This window comes from Rousettus aegyptiacus, unplaced genomic scaffold, assembly GCF_014176215.1.
Source record: "Rousettus aegyptiacus isolate mRouAeg1 unplaced genomic scaffold, mRouAeg1.p scaffold_m13_p_1, whole genome shotgun sequence".
In the NCBI taxonomy this organism is placed as follows: domain Eukaryota; kingdom Metazoa; phylum Chordata; class Mammalia; order Chiroptera; family Pteropodidae; genus Rousettus; species Rousettus aegyptiacus.
Genome location: NW_023416284.1, coordinates 17,955,164 through 17,975,935, shown reverse-complemented (window position 1 = coordinate 17,975,935; position 20,772 = coordinate 17,955,164). Strand labels below are relative to the sequence as shown.

The window sequence follows — 20,772 nt, the reverse complement described above, 5'->3', positions numbered from 1 at the left end:
TGATTTTATTTTTAAAACTTGGTATAAATAAGTCAAATAAGTTCCAAGCTGATTTAAAATATTAATATTCTGAGAACTGAACACATGCCAATAGGTTTTCTCTGTTTTAGGACTGACCAAAAGACAATTACTGGGCCATAGAGAAGAGTAAAAGCATGGAAAAACAAGAGAACTTTTTTAGAAAGACTGGCTGACAGTACGTCTTGATCATCCACTGGAAGATGTTCTTCTTTTTTTTTTTTAATTTGTAGTGGGTCTGTCTATGTACAGCACTACTGGCTCCTATTTCTGGTTGACTAGTATCAACCAGAATCAGATTTGCGATAAGATTTATTCATGGTAAATTTACATATTAAGAGCAAATAAAGAAAAATATCAAAGAATCTGTTCCTACAGTAAAGTTCTTAACAGATTTCTTTAGGCTTAAATATCCTGCTGACCTGCTAAACAGATAAACAATTTATTCAACCAAGTATCAGAGCTAAAGAATCCTGGACCAGGGAACTGAAAGGAACATAGTTTTAGAGATTGATTAGAAAGCACTTCCCAAAGCTGATTACAGAGGAATCCTTCAGAACACAGCCGTGTCAACCAGGGAGCAAAGACACTTACGAAAGAACATAACTTAATTTTACTCTGACTTATTGGTAAATACTGCCCAATTAGGCCCTGAATTAGAGAAGTCCTCTCAGAGAAATCTCTTTATTTTGAAAAAAGAGCCTTTCTAAAACGTTTTCTTTAGATACTCAAGTTTACATGTATACAACTGTTCAAAAGACTAAGATGTATCAAAAGCTGAGTGAAAATCATTTCACTTTCTTTACCATGTTTGTTAGACAGCTCTAAAACTTGGTTAAAGAGAAAGTGAATTTGGGAATTGGAGGTAGACCCTTAAAAAACAAAACAAAACAAAGGAGTTAGCTGGATTCATTGATGATTACATTAAAAACACAATTAACATGAAACAGTTTGAAAAACTGAGAAAGGCAGAGGTGCTGTGGTGGTTACAGATATTCTAGATTACAATTCAGGTGTTCCCTGACTGCCAGTAAACGGAAATAATTGCCTGTCCTTTGTTTTCCATTTCTAATCATAAACAAGATAAAAAAAAAAAAAAAAACCTTCGACATTGAATGAAGATGGTAAGATTGCAATTATAGCTCTTCAAAAACAGTACAAAGGCAGAAAATGTAATTAATCAGTTCTCTGGTTCTCTGGACCTTTATCAGGGGTCAGCAAACAACAACCGGCAGGCCAAACCCAGCCTTCTTGATTTTGTATGGCTGTGAACTAAGAATAGTTCTATAATTTTAAATGGTTGGAAAAAAATAGAATAATATTTAGTGGCACATAAAATTATATAAAATTCAAATGTCAGTGTCCACAAGTAAAGTTTGTTTGGAATACATTTATGTTCATTTGTTTGCTTATTGTCTATGCTTGTTTCACTATACAATGGCAAAGCTGAATAACTATGACAGAGACTATATGACCTGCAAACCCTAAAATATTTATTATCTGGGCCTTTACAGAAAAAGTTCGTCAACCTCTGATCTATTTGATATATAAAACTCTTGATATCACAAGAGTTTGATACATTTAGTGTTTTTATGTCATGTAAAACACAAGATAGATATATCAAACTGCTTTCTGCAATGGAACTTAGGTAAACATAAATTGTCAAATAACTGGTTCTCTTTATGATACCATACCCCAAGATGAACTTATACATACAGACAAGCACCCCAGTCTCAATAATACGTTTTATAGCGAAAACAATTACCTGTGGATAAGAGCTTTTAATTGAACCAAATTACAAGAGAGACTGACACCTATCATAGATGGATACATAGATTCCTTGAATAAACCAGGGACCATACTACAGGTAACGAGAGAGAGTGGCTGCTAGGTCATATATACAGCTTTTTGGGCTACCCGCATATACTGACTGGGCATATGGGGATTAATTTAGCATACATTTGTGTCCCAATATAAGAGATTATAAGTGAAAAGCTAAGAGTTTATCCATTATCATCTGTCTAATCATTTAATTCAATTTAGTAATTATTACTATATATCTGAGATATAGAGGTGACAGACTAGCAAACAGAGCTGAATAAAACAAGGTCTCTCACCTTTGAGAATCTCACAGTTTTGAGGAGACAGGTACAAACTAAAAGAGATGGATTAACAACATTTCAAATTTTTAATATCATTTTTTTCTGGTGGGGGTCTAAATCATAGTCAGAATGTTAGAATGTTTCCGTAATTTTATCATATCACACTGGTATAAATCAAATCACTTGGGGGTGCTGAAGTATGTAAAGGTTAATCAGACTGTCAGAGAGGGCAAGCAAACTTAGAATGCAGGCTCTGGTGGTATACTTCTTCAAAATATAATAATGATACTATCTTGTCAACAGATTCTGGACTATAGGAGGTTCCCAAAGCTACAAAATTATCCCGCCCCCATTCTTTAATCTAAAAAATAATATCTCAAGTACTTCTGTTATCTATGATGAAGCTGAAATATCCAGGAATTTCAAAATGTGCTTTAAGAGAGGACAAGTCAATGGGTAGGGACATAAAGCTAAATGAACCATAGGGAAACAAAATTTGGGCAAGAGAGCCGGAAAGAAAAAGAGTTCATAAAACAAGGAAAGCTAGAAAAAGAAACGAAGAAAGCAGAAGGATAACATGCTAGGAGAAAGACTGGGACAGATCTGTAAAGTTATCTGAAGGCAAGGACTGTGACTAATTCTAACACGAGGATTACATTTAACTATGCAAAAAGCTTATAATATGGGAGATAGAAAAATTCTTCAGAATGCCTACATTCAGGATCAAGAAGTGAAAGGTCTAAGGAAATAGATTTTGGCTTAATATAAGAATGACTTATATACAAAAGCCATATGTCCAAAGATGTAATGTGCTATATCTTGGGAGATATTTAATCACAAGCTGGGAGACCACCTAGTCTCTAAATCTCTAAACGATATTGTACAGAAGAGCTGAGCATTGTAGGGGATTTTGGATCCTAAAATTCTGATAATGCTGCCTCTTTGCAACCCTGCAATTCAGTGGGCAATGAATAAATTAATGGATAGCAGTAACCATATTTTTCCCTTAATTTTTATTCTCTATGTTTTGTTGATAGGGTCCCATATACACGGAAGACTCTTCTTTAAAGAGACGGTAGAGGAGAAAAGGAGACTAAACTACAACCTTTATTGATTTTGGGAGACTTGAAGAGACAGTTGGGACTCTATGCCTCCTACCCCCTTAATCTTTGAAATGTTAGATTTATTCTATTATTTATCCCCAAATAGAATTCTGAATATTATAAAGGGGAGGTCTGCCCACTAGGATATCAATCACAAAATATTAGAAAAGTATTCCTAAAGCAAACATTTCCTTAACAATATGTCATCTATACATTTAGTTATGCTATTATTAAAGTTTTTTAGCTTTTAGTATATTTTCGATCTATGGGAGTAATAAACTACTTTCTCTTTTTGTCTTTCAAATTCTAGTATGATAGGAATTTCATTTACAAAATGAAATACTCCATGATTTTGTGATTGTTGATCACAGCCATCCATCCCTCCTCCTCTTCCAGCCTAACTTTATATGGCTTCTTTGCTTTAGTAACCATACCTTCTTGATTATTTCAGGTACCCATTCCTAGATCTGCACCAATGTGTTTCTTTTTGCATCATGGTCTATTGCAGTAAAAAGGAGATCCGAAGGCATGAGGGGTTTAACAGCCACAGAAATTAGAGCAGACTTATTGAAACTATCCACTACAGTGTAGAGAAAGCAGATAGTTATCCCACATGCCATGCATAATAGAGAATAAGAATGAGTTGTAATTTTGGTACTAGCAACGGAGACAACAGCAGTAGTTTGAGTGCAAAAGAAAAGGGCAAAATTTCTATTTATAATAGAAACAACATAATAGTCTTTCTCAATGTGGTAGAGAATGCTGTAAAGAAGTTTGGGATTTTATAATTCCTAAGAAGTAGAATAAAAGGGAAGGAAACACTATAGAGAAGTTCTGTATATCTTTACTATACCCAATACCATTAGCATAAAAAAAAGCAACAATGAAAATGTGTCTCATATTATTTTTGAATTTTCTGTCTTCCTTTGGAAAATATGTGATTACAGGGTAAAGCCGAATATAAATTTTGATTGGTACTGCCTTCTAAAAATAACCAAACCTCTAATGCCTAGTATGCCCTATATTCTTATCTGTAGGAAGTATTACAGAAGTGATTTAGGAATGTAAGAGAAAGTGAATTGGCTTATATCCACAGAAATTTCAGAGCAAAATTTATGATAGTATTTAATAGAAAGAAATATACTAGGCTCTAGGATGACAACTGGAAATCTAATCCACAGATTAACCCAGTCTAACCTTAGTCAACAGTCAATATCTTCTTCCTTCAAAATTTTTACCAAAAATTGTAAATAAGTAGTAAAACTGATTCATGGAAACTGAATATCCTTCATATTTGAAGTATTAGTATAAGAAAATGGCTAAAAGATAGGTTCCAAATATTACTGCTGGCTTTATTTTCAAGTATGGTCCATACTATACCATGTGGATAAGATGAATTGCTTAAGAGTATAATGAATTTGGAAAGACATTTTTCACTTTAGTAGTTTTAAATGCTTGTTCAAATACCAATAAGGAGTAGATGGAAATGAATGGGAGATTTAATTGCTTACTTTCATATAAAAAATTACAAGTTAATGTGTGTTTGTTTTTTAGTTTCCATCTTCCCAGTCTCTGAAAGACCCAGAATCGAATGATAACCAGAGCTTCTCATTCCTGGAACGTGATACAGATTTGTTCTCATGAGGTAGGTTTGTCTCTATGTTACTAGGTAAAAATCTGGGCACCAAGTAAGTTAAATAAATTTCTCAGAGTCATCCTAGAAATGATTAATAGTAAAACTAAGGAAAAAACCCAAGGCTTTTTACTGGTCTGTATTAATAATTAGTCCAAATTGCTTTTTACTTATCAACCTGCCATTAAGAAACTGAACCAGCATAAAACCAATACACAGTTATTTGGATCTGTCTCTGGTATTGAGGATGGAATGAGGTGTGAGAAGGAAACCAAGACCACTTACAGCTATATGTTACAAATATTGGCAGTATCAACTTCAGGTAATACAAGGCTGTAATGTCCAGTATTTTTCCTCTGATAACTGTGATGGGCATATCTTTTGAGCCTGTACTGGCCAGCTTAGTTGAATACAAAGGCTTGGCTCTTCTCATCAGACCATTAGTAAGAATCTCTGAGGACTCCTGCTGCACTTCAGAAAACTGAAAACTATTGTTGACTTAATATACTAAACGTCTAATGGACTAGGAATAACTCCAATACAAAGGGAAACCACATTCAAGGTAAAGTTTACAGTAATAATAAAAAGCTGTGTACAGAGATGAAAACTATATTCTAAAACAGTTATAAAAATACCAATGAAATTCTAAGATTATTTCCTTTTTAGTTCCTTGAAAAAAGAATCTAACCAATGCTCTATAGTTTTGTTTGTTATTTCATAAGGAAAACTCTTTTATCTATTTCACAGATAAAGGGAAGCTTATGATGGTCATTTTCTGTGTTAGAGAATAGCTTTGCAATATTTATGGTTGACTTGAGGTCTCTTTTTTCCTATGAGTGAATCAATAAATATGCTTAATTACAAAATATTTACTGTAAACAGACATAGCTTGTGACATGAAAGATACATGCTCATACTAGATTTTTAAATTTAACCCACCCTTGCGTCTTTTCCCATTTGGGGAGAAAGCCTATTATGACAGAATAGCAGTTTTCAGGAATACCAGGAAATTATTTCTACTTGTCTACAGAGACAATAAAAAAATAATGGTGAATGTTAAAGGATAAAAATTCTAGGTTTTACTTTTCTCTCTCTTTTTTGATATAAAAAGCCATCATCTTAAAAACAAAAAAGTCTTGTTTAGAAGTTTTATCAACTGAAAAGCATTGAGAAGTAAAACAAAGTGCAATAATCTCAATTTGATAACTCTATGAACTCAAATTTCAAAACAAATATTTGAAACAACATTAACCAAATCATCCATATTGGTACATTTGAGTGCCATAAAAAGCAAGCTACATGCAAGATTTCATTAATACTGAGGTAAAAAGTAACAGGTTAGGCATCTGAGTTGTGTTGTGAAAAAGAGCACGCTCATATTACTTCAGGAAAGCCTTAAAAATCAACATGCAAACAGAGGACATATATTTGTCACGATAGAATATTAGCTCACAAGGCCAAAAATTAAAAACAATTGATTTCAACACGAATGTGAGAATAAACATGTCTAAAGTCTATTAGGAAGATGAAATATATTAATATATATATTACGCTTACCATAAAGGCTAAATATTGCTTCTAGTCATATAATTACATAAAGAACACAGTATTTTAATTCAGAGACGGGTACGCTTACGTACAGATTTTGAATAAATCTGTATTCCAAGACTTGTAAAGATGGGTAGTCTGGGAAATTCAGCCTTGTCTGGAGGCTAAGGGGCACCAGCACCATTTTCCTTAAACCATCAACATCCTACTTGTGAAAGATGGCTTTAACCTTTGCAAATCTCTTCTATACACCAGGCAGGATAAAATTGTTTGTCCCTGTATATATCAGAAACATACATAAGAAGGCCACGGAAGTCAAAAGCCTTTTCCAAAAAAAGGCCTTTGTATATACTGCTTTGCTACCTCAAGAAAAGGAGTGGTTTTGGATTCATAGATTAAAATGTATCATTTTAAGGCTTTAGAAAGGTTCGCAAATTGAAATTTTTTCTTAAACAACAGAACCCATGCCACATAAATGACTATAGAGAATAAGGAAAAAATTTCATCAAATGTTTCTACAGAGTATCCTGCTTTGTGTGAAACATTGGAGAGGAGGATATAGCAACAATAAATGATAAGAACATGCAGGTAAGAGTTAAAGCTTTGGGGGAAAGTATGAACCTGCCATATGCTTAAATTTGATTTGTCTAAACCATTCCTACTCCTTTGTACCCATGATACATATTCTACAAATAGTAACATTTTATTGACAGAAAAATGATCACAAGATCTCCCCTAGGACAATGAACTATCAAGATCAAAGTGCATCATACAGGAGATAACATAGTAGAAGCCAACAACAAAAGTTCAATGGTTTTGGTCTTGACATTTCAGATGAGCACCCTGTTTTCTGATCACAGAAAGACCAACCACCAAACAGCCAATGCAAGAACCATGAGAAAAGACATCATGAAAGGAATACGAGGAGATGAAAAAGTACTAGAGTAGAGGTGGCACTTTTTGAAAGACTTGTGATCCTCAGGGATTGGAATAGAAACCTTGGGAAGAATTTCTTCATTTTCTTGCTGGGGCAAGGCTCTTTCAGTAGATCTCTCTTGCTTTTTAATTTTCTCTTCATCCTGCACTAACAGAGCACGTTCCTGTGTCTGCTTTCACGGTAGAAGATCAAGAAAGACAGAGAAAGATGAACAAAATGACAGATGAAAAATGCTCAAAAATGATACTTGGGGATGTGCAAAGGATTTGGGATGATCTTTTGGACACTATTTTGCTTTACTTTGGCAATTTATCCTGACAAAGTAGGGTCCACAGTAGGGTACTCAATTTATAATTTTTTGTATGAATAAACACTAGACATCCAGAAAGTTCAAGAAATCACTTGGCTTCCTTCTTTTTTCTTCCTTCGAGGATATTCAAATGTGAATTAGGGTCACTGTTTCATTATTTTGGTGCTGCTAATTTTTCTTAGATCAGTTGGGCAAAGCCAATAATGAAGCATTCTTGTTGCCATCAGAAAAGTTCCTTTTATTACAAATAGAATGGCAGAATATAAAAGTTATCCTCATATCTCTTCATATAGATTTTAAAAATTGTAACAGTTCATTCAATACGGCAATTAGCTTTTGCTCAAGAGAATAAAAATCTTAATCCTATACATTTTCAAGACTGCAAAGAAAAAAAGTATAAAAGTTTATATATGCCTCCAAAGTCTACCAAGACAACAAAACCCCAAAACCCACAAACCTTAATAATTGTAAATTCGCTTCCCCTCTCAGAATCATGATTAAAAACAATAACAATCATCATGAAGGTTTATATATCACATTAAGCAAATACTTTTGACATTTTTAAGGAAAACTATGTTTTTTTCCAATTGTCCAATTGTGAAGTCCCTGCCAAACCCTACCCACACACACAATTTTAGTCCTCTGCCATCCAGTCAAGACAGATGTTATCTATGAAAGGAAAAACTTGGCTCTAAGTTCTCTCAGTTGAGCCAGCCTTCTCGGATCAGTTTGGAAGTTTGACACTGGTTCTTTGCACACCCCTAAGTGATATGTATCAGGGAGAAAGTAGCTGGGGGACTGGTCAGCAAAAAAGAAAAAAGAAAAAGGATGCAAAATCATAATGATTTAAAAAAAAATAAATAATGGGGAGAAGAAAGACAACATAAAAAGAATAGGGTACAATTAAATTCATTTTCTCTCTGAATACATATTGACATCTTCATGCAGCTTTTTAACCAGCCATGCGCCGAAATAAGCAAATTGAAAGCTGCAAAAGCTGCAGCAGTGGAAATGTTATGTGTTAGGTCAAAAGGTGGTGAGTGTGAATTTATTAGGATAGCCAAAAGAAAAAAAAAATTACTCAGCAGCTGCTGTTCGATTCTGGGGGTGGGGTTATCTGCTTAGTGCCATGACAAGAGCAAATTCTGATTGAAAAGCACAAGTCATAACAGCAGCTTTACCTCTGGCCCACCAACCTTTTTTTCCGAGGGAAGGATAGAAGTTTTCTTCACCTGGTCATACACAAATTATATAAAATTCAGTTGCTTTGCAATGCAACAACAATGCTGTCAAAGGTGGGAAAGTTATTCCCAAAGAACAGAAATATTGTCCTAGTTATTAAAGAAAGAGTAAGGTATGCCAGAAAGTAGAATTATCCTATATAAAAAGTTATCACAGTACAGTTCTTATTTATTCCAATATTCATTTAGAGGGGTAATATACACAAGCATAGAACTAAAATTGCTCAAGTACTCAAATGTAATTTATAAAGAATCATTTCTTTAAAGTACACAGAATGACATAACCATTTTCAAAACCAGCCCTGAAGGGTTTCTATTAAGACATGAAGTATTTTCTGGAAATGGAGACAGATTCGAATTTACCAAAATTCATCCAAGAGAATATTAAGTTACTTTTTCAAAGCAGTTGAGCATCTCTTATTATTTGCACAGAGTAAAAAAGAAAACTTCTAGAAAATATGCAATTACCACGTGAGATAGCAATAGGGCATTTTCTCCATGAGAAAAAAGTCACCGTCTCAGTTCAGAGGACAATCTCTAGATTTAGAATATAAAACTAATGTCCACACATATCAGGGCATGGAGGCTGAGAGGACACTGACTAGGAATAACTTTATCCTATCATTCCTGGTAACTCTATTTAGCTGCCCATCATTCAGGAATTCTCCATCCTCACGCAGTGAAACTGCTTTAAATCTATTTGGAGAACTGCTGCCCAATATTAATCACATTTTGAAAAACATAAAAGTACTCTTTGTGAACCAACTTTTATTTTCTTCTCCAGTTCCAGAACTAAACAATAAGTTGGATAGTTTACTATAAGTTTTGAATATAAAAACAAGTTTTGTTAAATTATTAAGACATCACTTTACCTTTCTTAACTAGAACTGCTATTGCTTTGAGGGGGGGGTGGAGCATATAATTTAAAAATCATCATAATCACTCATTGGGTCATTGTGACTATTTATATAAATATTTTACCTAATAGGCTAAGGCTAAAGACTAAGTAAAGAATTTTTGAATATATGCTCAAGGTAACTTTTAAGATATTCTCATTACATAGATTCATTTTTTTGGGTGTAGAACTTATATAATAGGTAATGACAACAATAACAGAAAAAGAACAGCCTGTGAAAGGTATCTTTGGTTTCTTCTAGCTGTGACTATGTTATAAAACAGTGTATTAAAAGTTTGATATTACTCATAAAGATAAAAATAAATTAATAGTTTTCCTAAAATTGAAATACAGTAATACTTGGTATTCTGTATTCATTGGCTTACAGGCTTCCTGGGTTTATTATATAATTGTGGTCAACCATTCCAGACATTTCTAAGTCGTGCAAATGTTCAGATAAAGTTTTAAAAAAATGCTTATCCCTTTCCAATTTTGATCTTACTAAATTTAGCAAACTCTCTGGTCCTTGAAGGCACAGTTTGAACATAAAGTTCCACTGGCTTGTGGTCAATCTGTAAACACATACTAGCCAGAAGCATGCAGCTGCAGAAAGAGTTCTCAGACCCTAATCATCTACTAGTAGCTCTAAGTGGCTCCTGTAATTAGAGTAGGTAGTCTATATGACTTAAAAAAACGAGTGTTGATTATGAATGCCTTAAAGATGCAATTATTGGTGAGGCACCGAAGCTAAATATCAGCTCTAAACTTTCTCTCAGATACAGAACATTAATATACAAAAACATTTATTTCACTCATTCTCACAACTGGTCACGTGAACAAAGTACTCACTCCTTCTCCTGTGGGGATTTGGCCATTGATGTTAAGTGTTCGAAAAGGGGAGTGAGTGGATAAGCGTTTATCCCATTCACTAGGCCGTGGTTCTGGTACAGATTCCATGAAGTTCTTTTTCAGCTCACTGATGCTGGCATGATGTTTTTTGATCTCTTCTTGACTTTTGTCTAAATCCTACAGTTCAAAGGATAAAGATGCAAAACAATAAATACTCAGGGAAAAAAAACACACACACACACACCAAGGGAAGCCCATCATAGACTATGGGCACTGGTAGAAAACACGCCACATCCAGGATAGATTTAGTAATTCATAAACTGCATTCAAATTGTAAATATACAATATGGTATATTAGCTTGCCTTTTTTTTTTTTTTTAAACAAGGTGCTTTTCTTGGAAGCAGTGAAGCTTTATAACCCCATAGCTCTTAGCAGTTATATAACCATTAAGGAACTCACTCTTTAATTTTACAATTCTTCTTCCCATTATGACACATTGCTAGATCTCCAACTCCTCATCCCAAAAAAGGTAATCCCACAACTCAGTTAGCCTCAGCTTGATGTGAACTGACTTAGGCTCAGCTAAGGCAGGATGGAGATAGCAACGGATAAGGAGAAACTGTTAAATAAAGGACACGGTGAAAGATTCAACTTCCACCACTGGCTGCCTTGTGTTGGTGAGCTGCAACTGTACAGTATCCTTCTTTTTCTACTTGGAGATTATTTTGCTTCCACATTACTAGGTGGCTATTGTTGGTTTTTGGTAAACAGGAATAGCCCTTTCTTGATATAAGAATCTGTTACTGGTATATAAATGTTGAATCATGTTGTACACTTGAAACTAATATAATATTGTATGTCAACTACAATTTTTTAAAAAAAGACTTATTCCTCTGAGAGAAAGTGATCGGCTCCAAGATTACAAAAAGATATATATATATCTATATTACCAAAATTCTTGGCTCAAGCCTCCAGAACAGATTGTTACTATCTCTGAATAATTACTCAGGGATATGTAATACAATGACTTTTTTTTTTTCCTTTGCCAACACTATTCACACAAACTAAAAGCCTTATGTTTCATATCTCCTCACAGCTTCATTTTATTCCTTAGTACAATCCAAAATAAGGACTTTCTTCTAGTAATCTTGAATGAATCAGGAGTGATTTAACAAGAGTTCATCAAATACCTTATATATCTCCTTGATGATTTAAAATAACTGTTCTGGCAGATTTGCATACTGGACAACTAGGGGTAAGCTCTTAAAGGGGTTATCTGATGGAGAAATGATCAAAACTAAGGTTAATAAAGCTAGAAATAATATGAGAATAGTAAGATTTATGTAACATGAGGTATATAACAACTTTCAAAAGGGAAACTTGGCGAGAAATAATCTGGGAAATATAACTTAAAGACAAAAACTCAAATGTTCTTTGTCCAACATACTTCTCTGAAAAAATGTGAATGATCTATACTTGAGATCAAAATATGTAAGATCCCGTCAGTTGATGACTACTAAAAATTCTGTGTTTATTATATATCAAGGCAGCTCTGTATCCAAGAAAAGCATAATACTAAATATATCACCTAATATGCTATGTGAATTTTGGGATTTGTTTTTTTTTTCTTTATTTTCTTTATCATTTTTTTTTGGGGGGAGGGCTCTGTGGGAAATAGCCTCATTTTGAAAAGAAAAACCTGTAAATCATTTAAGTAAAAATTTGTTTAAAAAGATTTTTTTCTAGAGCAATTTAGGCCTCAATTAACTTAAATTTTTTCAAAAGCAACAACAAGGGAAAATAGAATAGGAAAAAGAATCAGTGAGGCACATGACAAAATTTTGATTCTGGAGATACTCAGAAAATTTATTTAATAGTCTATTCTTTTTATTTCTACAAGAATGAACCATGTATATTTGCTTTGCAATTATTCAAAGAGAAAACTAAGCCCAAAAGAGCAATCCTGTAGCTCCCTCATAAGAGTATCTCTTGCTTGCTGGAATGAAATGTGAGTATAGCTCATGAATATGGGCTTCGCCATGGGGAAACAACAGTCTGCACTTCTGCTCTAGCTGAAAGCAAGAAAAGCATATTTACTAGCTACAGAAAAAGCATGAACAAGCTCAGTTAAAGACTCAATAATAGGCTGAGCAACTGAGACCCACCTGTCACCCAGCTCCTGACTGGAAATTAAATCTGCTTGGGCCAAAAACTACTTAACATTTTTGGGAGAGTTAAAAGTGTGAATAGAACACAACATAAACAAGCAAGAGATACTATGGTAAAACCATAACTCTCTACATTAGCCTCTTAACATGAGAGACTGGTGAGTTATTACTCTTCTTGCCTAGCTTTTGTTTGGCTTTGAACCTGAGAAAATAAATGTTTCAATAACATCAGTATTCTGAGGGAGCTTTCTCCATCCTTCTTAGCTGGCTCTTTTGGAAACCTGTGGGGGCACAGAGTAAAATTAAGATCTCAAAGGGACCTGTTCCAAATAGAATTTGTCATAGACACTTGCTACAGGTTCCCTCTGGGAGATGGAGGAGGAGGCGGTAGATCTAAAAATGAACTCGACCTTATTTGTGCCAGAACAAAGCATTAGTGGGGGTGGGGTGGGAGTAGGGGGAGGAGGGATGCTTAAAAAAAAAACCTGCTGGAGTGACAGATAACTTGAGAGAACTTCCTCAGGAGGAAAAATAAAACCCAAACTTTTATAATAACTAGGGAATGATGATTAGCCAAATTTCTTTTGCTGTTTTCAGGTTAGACGCTTTGATGCCTATCATATAATTTTAGTAACAATCAAACCAAACACTTCATTAAACATAAAATATTCTCAAAAGGTAGTTAGTAGTTTTAATTTTAAAACACACACTTATTAGAAATCCCCTCTCATGTCTGTCAGTGAAATGCTGGGGAAAACACATCACACACAGGGACTTTGAGTCTCAGAAGCCATAACACACCTCATGAAACAAATTGTCAAATATATGATTGGTACTGCAGGTTCCAGTTAAGAGGAAGCACTAAAGATGGACTAAATAGGCATGTTTGGAATCGGGAGATATTACATTGCTGAGTACAATAAGAACAACTGACGTCTGTTATTCTTCCTAATCTCAGAAGTGGAACCATTCAGGTCTAGTTTCATTTACGGGCTAAAGCAAAGAGATCTAGTTGCTAAGTTTGAAATATCCAAGGGTCCAGCCTTGGAGAACCTCACGTTACATGAGATAAATCTATGTAAAGCACTTGGTATTGAGCCCACCTGAGTATGTGATTAATGAAGGCTGGCCATAATTTGTATCTCTTATTAGAGTACCTTATACAAAGCAGGCATTTAAAATATATGTTTTGGTAAAGAATAAGATAAGGTTAAGTAATTAGTAGAGGCCATTATATTAAACCAGATATCTATCTAAAAAAAGTTTCTTCAAACTTCCAGTCTAATAACATTTACCACATTTAATATATATTCATCTTTCAGGTCTCAGATAAAATATTATCTCTTCAGAGAGAACTTCCCTCTCCATCTTGTTCAGAGTAGATCCCTTTTATTAGAACAGCATGGGGTTTATTTCCTTCATTGTTTTTATAACAACTTGTAATCATTTCAGTGCTACTTGTTTACTGTTTCTCTCCTCCCCATTTCCCCACATTGTAAGCTTCCTAAAGGAAGGAACCATGTTTATCATCTTCCTATATATTTATATTTCCTTTAAATCCCTGATATCAGTCTGTGCTCATTTCTTTTGGCTTTGTCTTGAGTGGAATTGTAAAATAATATGGTCATCAACTAACATAGCCTCAGTGTTTTCCATACAGAATTCCAGTTTCCTTAATTTTTCCTCATAGAGTTCCCTAAATCTTCTAGTTCTATATTTCCCTATCCAATGTGGAGCCCAAAGCTAGATAGAGCATACAATATGACACTGGTAAAATCTCACCAACGTTGAATATAATGGGAAAATGACCTTACAATTCCTATAGCAGACAGTATGTTGCTACTTCTGAATGAAAAAAAATACAATTTAATAGAGTTATACAGACCCTAACTCAAATCTTACTTTACCAATTTACCAGCTCTGTGACCATAGAGAAATTAATTTCTCTTAACCTCAATTTTCTTTAAAATAATAATTTCATACCCGCATACCTATTTTTATGATTACACTATCTTATATCATACTACCTACTCATTCATGTTAGGCTCCCTTCTTTCCTTCCTGTATTTTTTCCCTCCCTGACCATCCTTCTGTCATATTCTGGTATTCCCAATATTTTAAAACCATTTTGAACTGTGATCATTTTTCTTACTTTTCCACACTCTCATCAGAAAATGAAAATTTTGATGCTTGGGACATAAAGGAGTTTATACTCTTGGAAAATTCTTTTTAACAGTGATGTAGAATTTTCAAAAAGTGAGTAAGACAAAGGAACCACGAGAGGCAGAGGTAGTCCCAATCATATATTTTTTAGATAAGTATGAGAGATGGAAACTAAAAAGAGTCAGAAGGAGAGATGGTTGCATATCTTCATGTTTACCAACATGCAAAAGCATTTTAAACCTAAAATTCTCCCATGCAATGGCATGCAAAACCAAATGCAGCACAGAAAGAAGAAAAGGGGGATCAGCAAAGAACGCAGGTTACAGGCAACCAACTTAAATAAGCTTCAAGTTCATACAAACCTCCAACATTAAATTGCTATGTCTGATATAAATGTTTTCACCATCTAGTCTCTCTCTCTTTTTCTGTGAAAATGAAAGAGGAAAAAACAGAAAAGCATAAAAAATTAAAATGTTGTTCTTGCGGGAAAAACTGCAAATTGGCAAACCAAAAAAAAATATTTAAAATTAAATGTCCACAGCGCAGCATATGCCAACATGAAATGGTGACAGAACACAAGGAGACAGAGAGGACACAATTATCACTGGAAAATAGATGACCTTGTTCATGAACGATGAAAGAATGTGATGATGTTATTTAAATAGACAGTGCTCCTGGCTTCATTGGCTTCTTACATAACAAGCTGTTTTACGTTCATTTTTGAAACTGAGCTGTTTGAGGGTTCTCTTAAAATGCATGACTTTAAGAAGCTTTGAATCTCCATGTTCCATGGAATAGAGAAATATTTTAAAACAGTAGTTAGCTTTTTGGAAGTATTTCATACTTAATAATACTGCAGTCTATATATCTCTAATACCTTCATAAGAAAGATCTATGGGCATTTTATACATGATCAGTCAATATTCTAGTTAGTAAGAACTGATTTGTCTTTATTTGGGAAGAATGAGGCACAGAGCAGCCAAACCCATAGTTATTAACAATACTGGGAGTTGCTGTTATGATGGTTTCCATAATAAATATGTATAAAATGGTTGTCAATGATTTCAAAAATATGGTGCCATTATGAAATATTTCTTATAAAGTTTAAATGTAAAGGACAGGTTTGACCTTTACTAATTATTTCACTGTGTTTCAAAAGTTATTTTCCTACTGAAAAGTTTATTTTAATGAAAATGCTTAATATATAGCGTAGGATTATAATTTCTTTTGTGTACACATATGTGTGCATATATGCATATATATACACATATATCTGCTATTTGAAAGTAATTTATGATTAAGGGAAATCAATGAAAAGAATGGATCACTGTCTTTTTAATGCACTGTAAACGTCAGCATGGAAGATGCTAATGCAGTTTTGTGAAAGTGAAAAATGGCTAACCTTCCTCATTCTTATCAGATCTTCAGTTTTTCCTGCAAGCTTCTGTTTTGCCATTATTAAAAAAAGAAAGAAAAATGATAAAATATTGGTTCATTGTTTGCTTGAACCTTCATTTTATAATTTTTTTTTTTTTTTTTTTTTTTTTAAGGAGAGGGGAGTGAAGGAGAATAAAAAATTAAGGAAGGAGGGGAAAAGGAACAAGTGGCCTACTGGCACAAACCTGTGTTTGGTCACCGTTTGAGGTGGGTACTGTGACCTCGATGTGGGTTTTTTCCACCTACATTTAAGAAATAAAGTGGTAAAATACTTTAGGTTAGTAGGTTTCTATGAAGAGCACTATTTCCAAATAAGCTACATCTTAAAGCTGATATGTAGTCATCATGATGCAGCCTTTAGGGGGTGTTACAGGGAAGGACAATTACTCTCAAGAGCAGTCTGTTAGTTGACCATCACATTTTCAAAGCTGAAGAGGTAATATGGACAGCCAAATAATCAAAAAAGAAAATTAAGGTAATTATTACATTGATAAAGAAAACATTTTTATACTTATTCATATAAAAAAGTATTTATTAAAAATAATAATTAGGCTTAAATAAGCCATGTTTTTGCTTTGCTTTTTTATGATCTAGAATTACTTTAAATAACTTTTAAACACAAATTTACAAATGAAGATATCAATGTATGACATGCAAGATAGACACAAAGAGAAAATCTTTACAGTTAAAGTACACAAATAATAAACCACATATAACACCAAGCAGGTAAATATAAAACATTTTGTTAGTTGATCAATATATTTAAGGAGGCAGTTTCCCCCTTCAGTTTATTAGACAACAAAACATCAAAATAAACTTAATCCAAATTGTTACTGATGCATGCAATTATTTCCAAGGCTGATTTATAAATAATGATTTTAAATAAGCACACACGGGGCTCAGCTGCAACACTCAACACACTGTGATTTCCTCTCTAGGGAGTTGGAGCCCATGTGTTTGGTGGATGGGTAAGATTCATTTTTAATACTAAGAAGAGAATAAGGCCTCCTGCTGAGCTTTGAAATACCTTTAGTAATAGTCATTTTATATACTCAAAATGGAGTATATATGTATAAAAACAAAACAAAACCTAGACAGACTATTAAGAGGAAGCACAATAAAGTGAGCAAGTCTAAAGCACCAGATATTTCAAAACCAGATAATTGTTTTTAAGGGTCAATTCATTTTGTATCATTAAGTTCTTTACAGAACCCCATCAATCAATCAGTGTATTTGACATATTATTCTTTTTAATTGCCCTTGGCAGCATTACCTCAGAGTACAATGTCATTGTGCTATTTTCTCTAGGACTGAATGTGAAGAATATAACATCAAACCTTGTGACACACAAATCAGAAGCACATCCAGCAATAGCACTTTTAACTACTGGGGTAATTAATTCACAATTTGGGTCATTTCCACTCCGAAAACCAGTATACCTGCTATGTGGACATTAGTCAGTTATTTCACCTCTCTGAGTTTAGGTTTTTTATTGATAAAAAAACCTATCTTCATAGAGTTGTCAATGCTTAACAAATGGTAGTTTTTAATTTTTTGCAAAGCTTTAAATGATTTGTATAAATGAATAATGACTTTTTGCTTTGGGTTCTTAGCGATCCAACAGCAAAAAAACTTGAGAGCCTTTACCTCAGTTTGAGAATGAAGGCCAAGTAGCAACAGTAGTTTTGTGTATGACCCTACAAAGAACATTAAATGAGATAAAGATGTACATAGGTAAGAGGTATTATCTCCACATCTGCAAAATGGCTCAAGATGCCAAAAAGCTAACTCTATCAGGCATCAAACTGGCGTTAGATAATGAAAGTTACAGTGACAAGACTACTTATTACTACTGTTGCTTTATATAATAAATATGACTTCAGGTAAATTCCATAATTATTTTATAACCACTACAAATAATAAAATCAACTCAGAGTCACCCTTAATTCTGTTACTACTATTATAGTAATAGGTTATCAGTGGTAGCTTTCAGTCTGATCTCAACACAAGTATATCAAAACACATTACATAGAATTAATTGGCAAGAAGACCCCTGCTGGCACTTAAATAGAAAGTGTATACCAGAAAGTGATCTCTCCACTCTGCTAAGGTCCCAAGAGCAAATGGAACCTATTCTTAAAGATAATTGTGTCTATTTACAGACAAAAGAGAAGTTAACAAAAAGCCAAATAATTCTTAGCCATTCAAAAAGATTCTCTTGCCAACTCCAATAATCCAACACTCTCCAGTTAGCCTGACAGTCAAAAGTGCCAGTGAGATATCCTAACATTAAAAACTGAGGTAGTGTAACATTACAAAGACACTGTTGACACTGAACTTGATGTCCAATGTCATGCACATCTGGCTGGGTACAAAAATGGAAACACGCACCATTCACTTAATTTTTTTCTCTCTCTAGACTCAAGTTGGTCTCAGGGATAGTAAAAACTGCTTGTCATATTAAATAGGGGTTTTTTTTTTTTTCATTTTTTTTTTTTAATATAGTCAAAACAGAGCCCGATTGGCCTCTGCTCTACAGATAAACTAGATATTGAACTGGCTCCAAAACATGAGATTAATCCATCTGCCAAGTTGAGAGTACTTACTAAGGTTTTACATAGTTTAAAGTTTCTTAACAGACATATAAAAATGTCATTTTTTCTTAGACTGTGTCTATTAATTCATCTTGTCAACAGAGAGACTTGTATTTACTTCAATAAATTTAAACTACCACCTCAACTTCATCACTGCTTAAATATGTTTAAAAAGCTTATCAACACATAAATGATCAGTCCCGTTACTGTTACTCCTGGGAAATCTGCTAATTAAATTGGTAGTCTTTCAACAAGGTTCACTGACTGTGGGAACAATCAACTCAGAACTGTAAGCAACTAAGCAGAATAACGTCTCCTACACAGTAGATTCTCCCCGTTTTTTAAAGCTTCTCGAAGTTTGAAAAACCACATAGATGGATATGTTGCACATATATTCATCTTATGAAATCAAATTATATTTTAATCATACTAGCATAGCGTAGTCTTAAAAAGGAATGTGCAGATTCCTTCTGGATGAGTAAAAATTATTTTTAAAAGCAGAGGATCACAGTGCTGCTGTGTCTTATACACCCATTCTTTTTAGATATAAGTTAGGTGAAGGTGTGGTAAATGTGAAAACTTCTGGTATAGTTTACAGTCTTCATGACATACTTCTATGAAAGCATTTTATAGGTTCATGAGAAATACCTTCTTTCAAAAAGAGCGAGGAAGAAATAACTTTGTTAGAATTCTACAAGAATCAATGCCTTGAAAATCTTCCTGGTCAAGGAGTTAACACCTCTAGATTAGAAAGTGAATTAGCTAGATACTTGGACTTGACATACCTTCCACACTTCTGCAGGCTCGGGCTCAGCTTGCTCAGGTGGCCCTTCTTCCGTTTTCACTTCAACCTCCACTGTTTCCTTCTGTGCTTTAGAAGCCACTGTTTTTTTGACAGATGCACCTGGGACACTGCCTTCTGTGACCTGACTCTGAGCAATAGCTGGTGCAGAGGTGGGCCGAGGACTTCGGTCTGTTGAATCAACAGCTGCTGTTAAATGAGAAAAGGAAAAGAGAAGAATGAGTGAAGGCAAGAGTCACTGTTCTACTTCAAAGTCACCAGGTGAAATAATTGTGAATCTAGGATACATAAGGATGTTACAGTGTCCAGTAGGTTATCATACAGGAGGTAAAAAAAATATATATCATTAGCAGTGCACTGCCAGGTAACTGATGGCAACAAGAAAGCTAAAAGTACCCTCAATAGAAAAGCTGAAATGTGCTGGTGATCATGTTCCATAAAAAGGGGAAAGGGTTGAGACACTGACATCAAAATAAGAAACTGAAAACTCATTTTATTAAAAATTTAGCAAGACTGTTTAACTTTGTAATCTGTTAGTTTCAAGAATGTATAATGTAGTAATGGAGGGGGAAAAAGGGATTAAGTCTGATTTCTTCCATGAAGATTTTTTGATATAAAGATCTATTAATTTATAGGTGACTTCGGGAACCTAAAAATATATTCTAGAAAAAAAGAATTAAGTCTGATTTCTTCTGTGAAGCCTTCTTGGAATGATTATAAATTAACTTGATAAATGGATCTTTTGATGCTTGTTTAAAGGTAAATCTTTGAACCAAGCAATTTCCTTTTTAAGAAGTCATTTGATCCCTAAAATAAACAAACAAGCAAACAAACAACTACCTTTTGAGTTCATTCTTACCATCTCCTAGACCTTATCAATTTGTATTACAACTCCTATTCTCTAATATGTTTAGGACAGTGGTTCTCAATGCGGGAGGGGGGGGTAGCTTTTGCCCCCTAGAGAACTTACA

The 20,772-nt window shown here is 34.0% G+C and overlaps 1 protein-coding gene across 29 annotated transcripts in view; it reads right to left on the bottom strand.

The window, feature by feature from the left end:
• The window catches only part of EPB41 (erythrocyte membrane protein band 4.1), a 151,409-nt gene that overhangs the window by 22,637 nt on the left and 108,000 nt on the right, over positions 1–20,772 (bottom strand). For 8 of the 29 annotated variants that reach the window (XM_016131953.2, XM_016131955.2, XM_016131958.2 and 5 more), the window contains 5 exons: positions 19,785–19,990; positions 16,591–16,647; positions 15,331–15,393; positions 10,637–10,813; positions 8,833–8,883 (listed from right to left, as the gene is read on the bottom strand). In XM_016131953.2, coding sequence (XP_015987439.2) covers positions 8,833–8,883; positions 10,637–10,813; positions 15,331–15,393; positions 16,591–16,647; positions 19,785–19,990 — 554 coding nt within the window. Of the gene's footprint in view, positions 1–3,150; positions 8,450–8,832; positions 8,884–10,636; positions 10,814–15,330; positions 15,394–16,590; positions 16,648–19,784; positions 19,991–20,772 lie in introns of those variants that run through there. The other 21 variants (XM_016131954.2, XM_016131967.2, XM_016131951.2 and 18 more) reach the window with 13 other exon arrangements.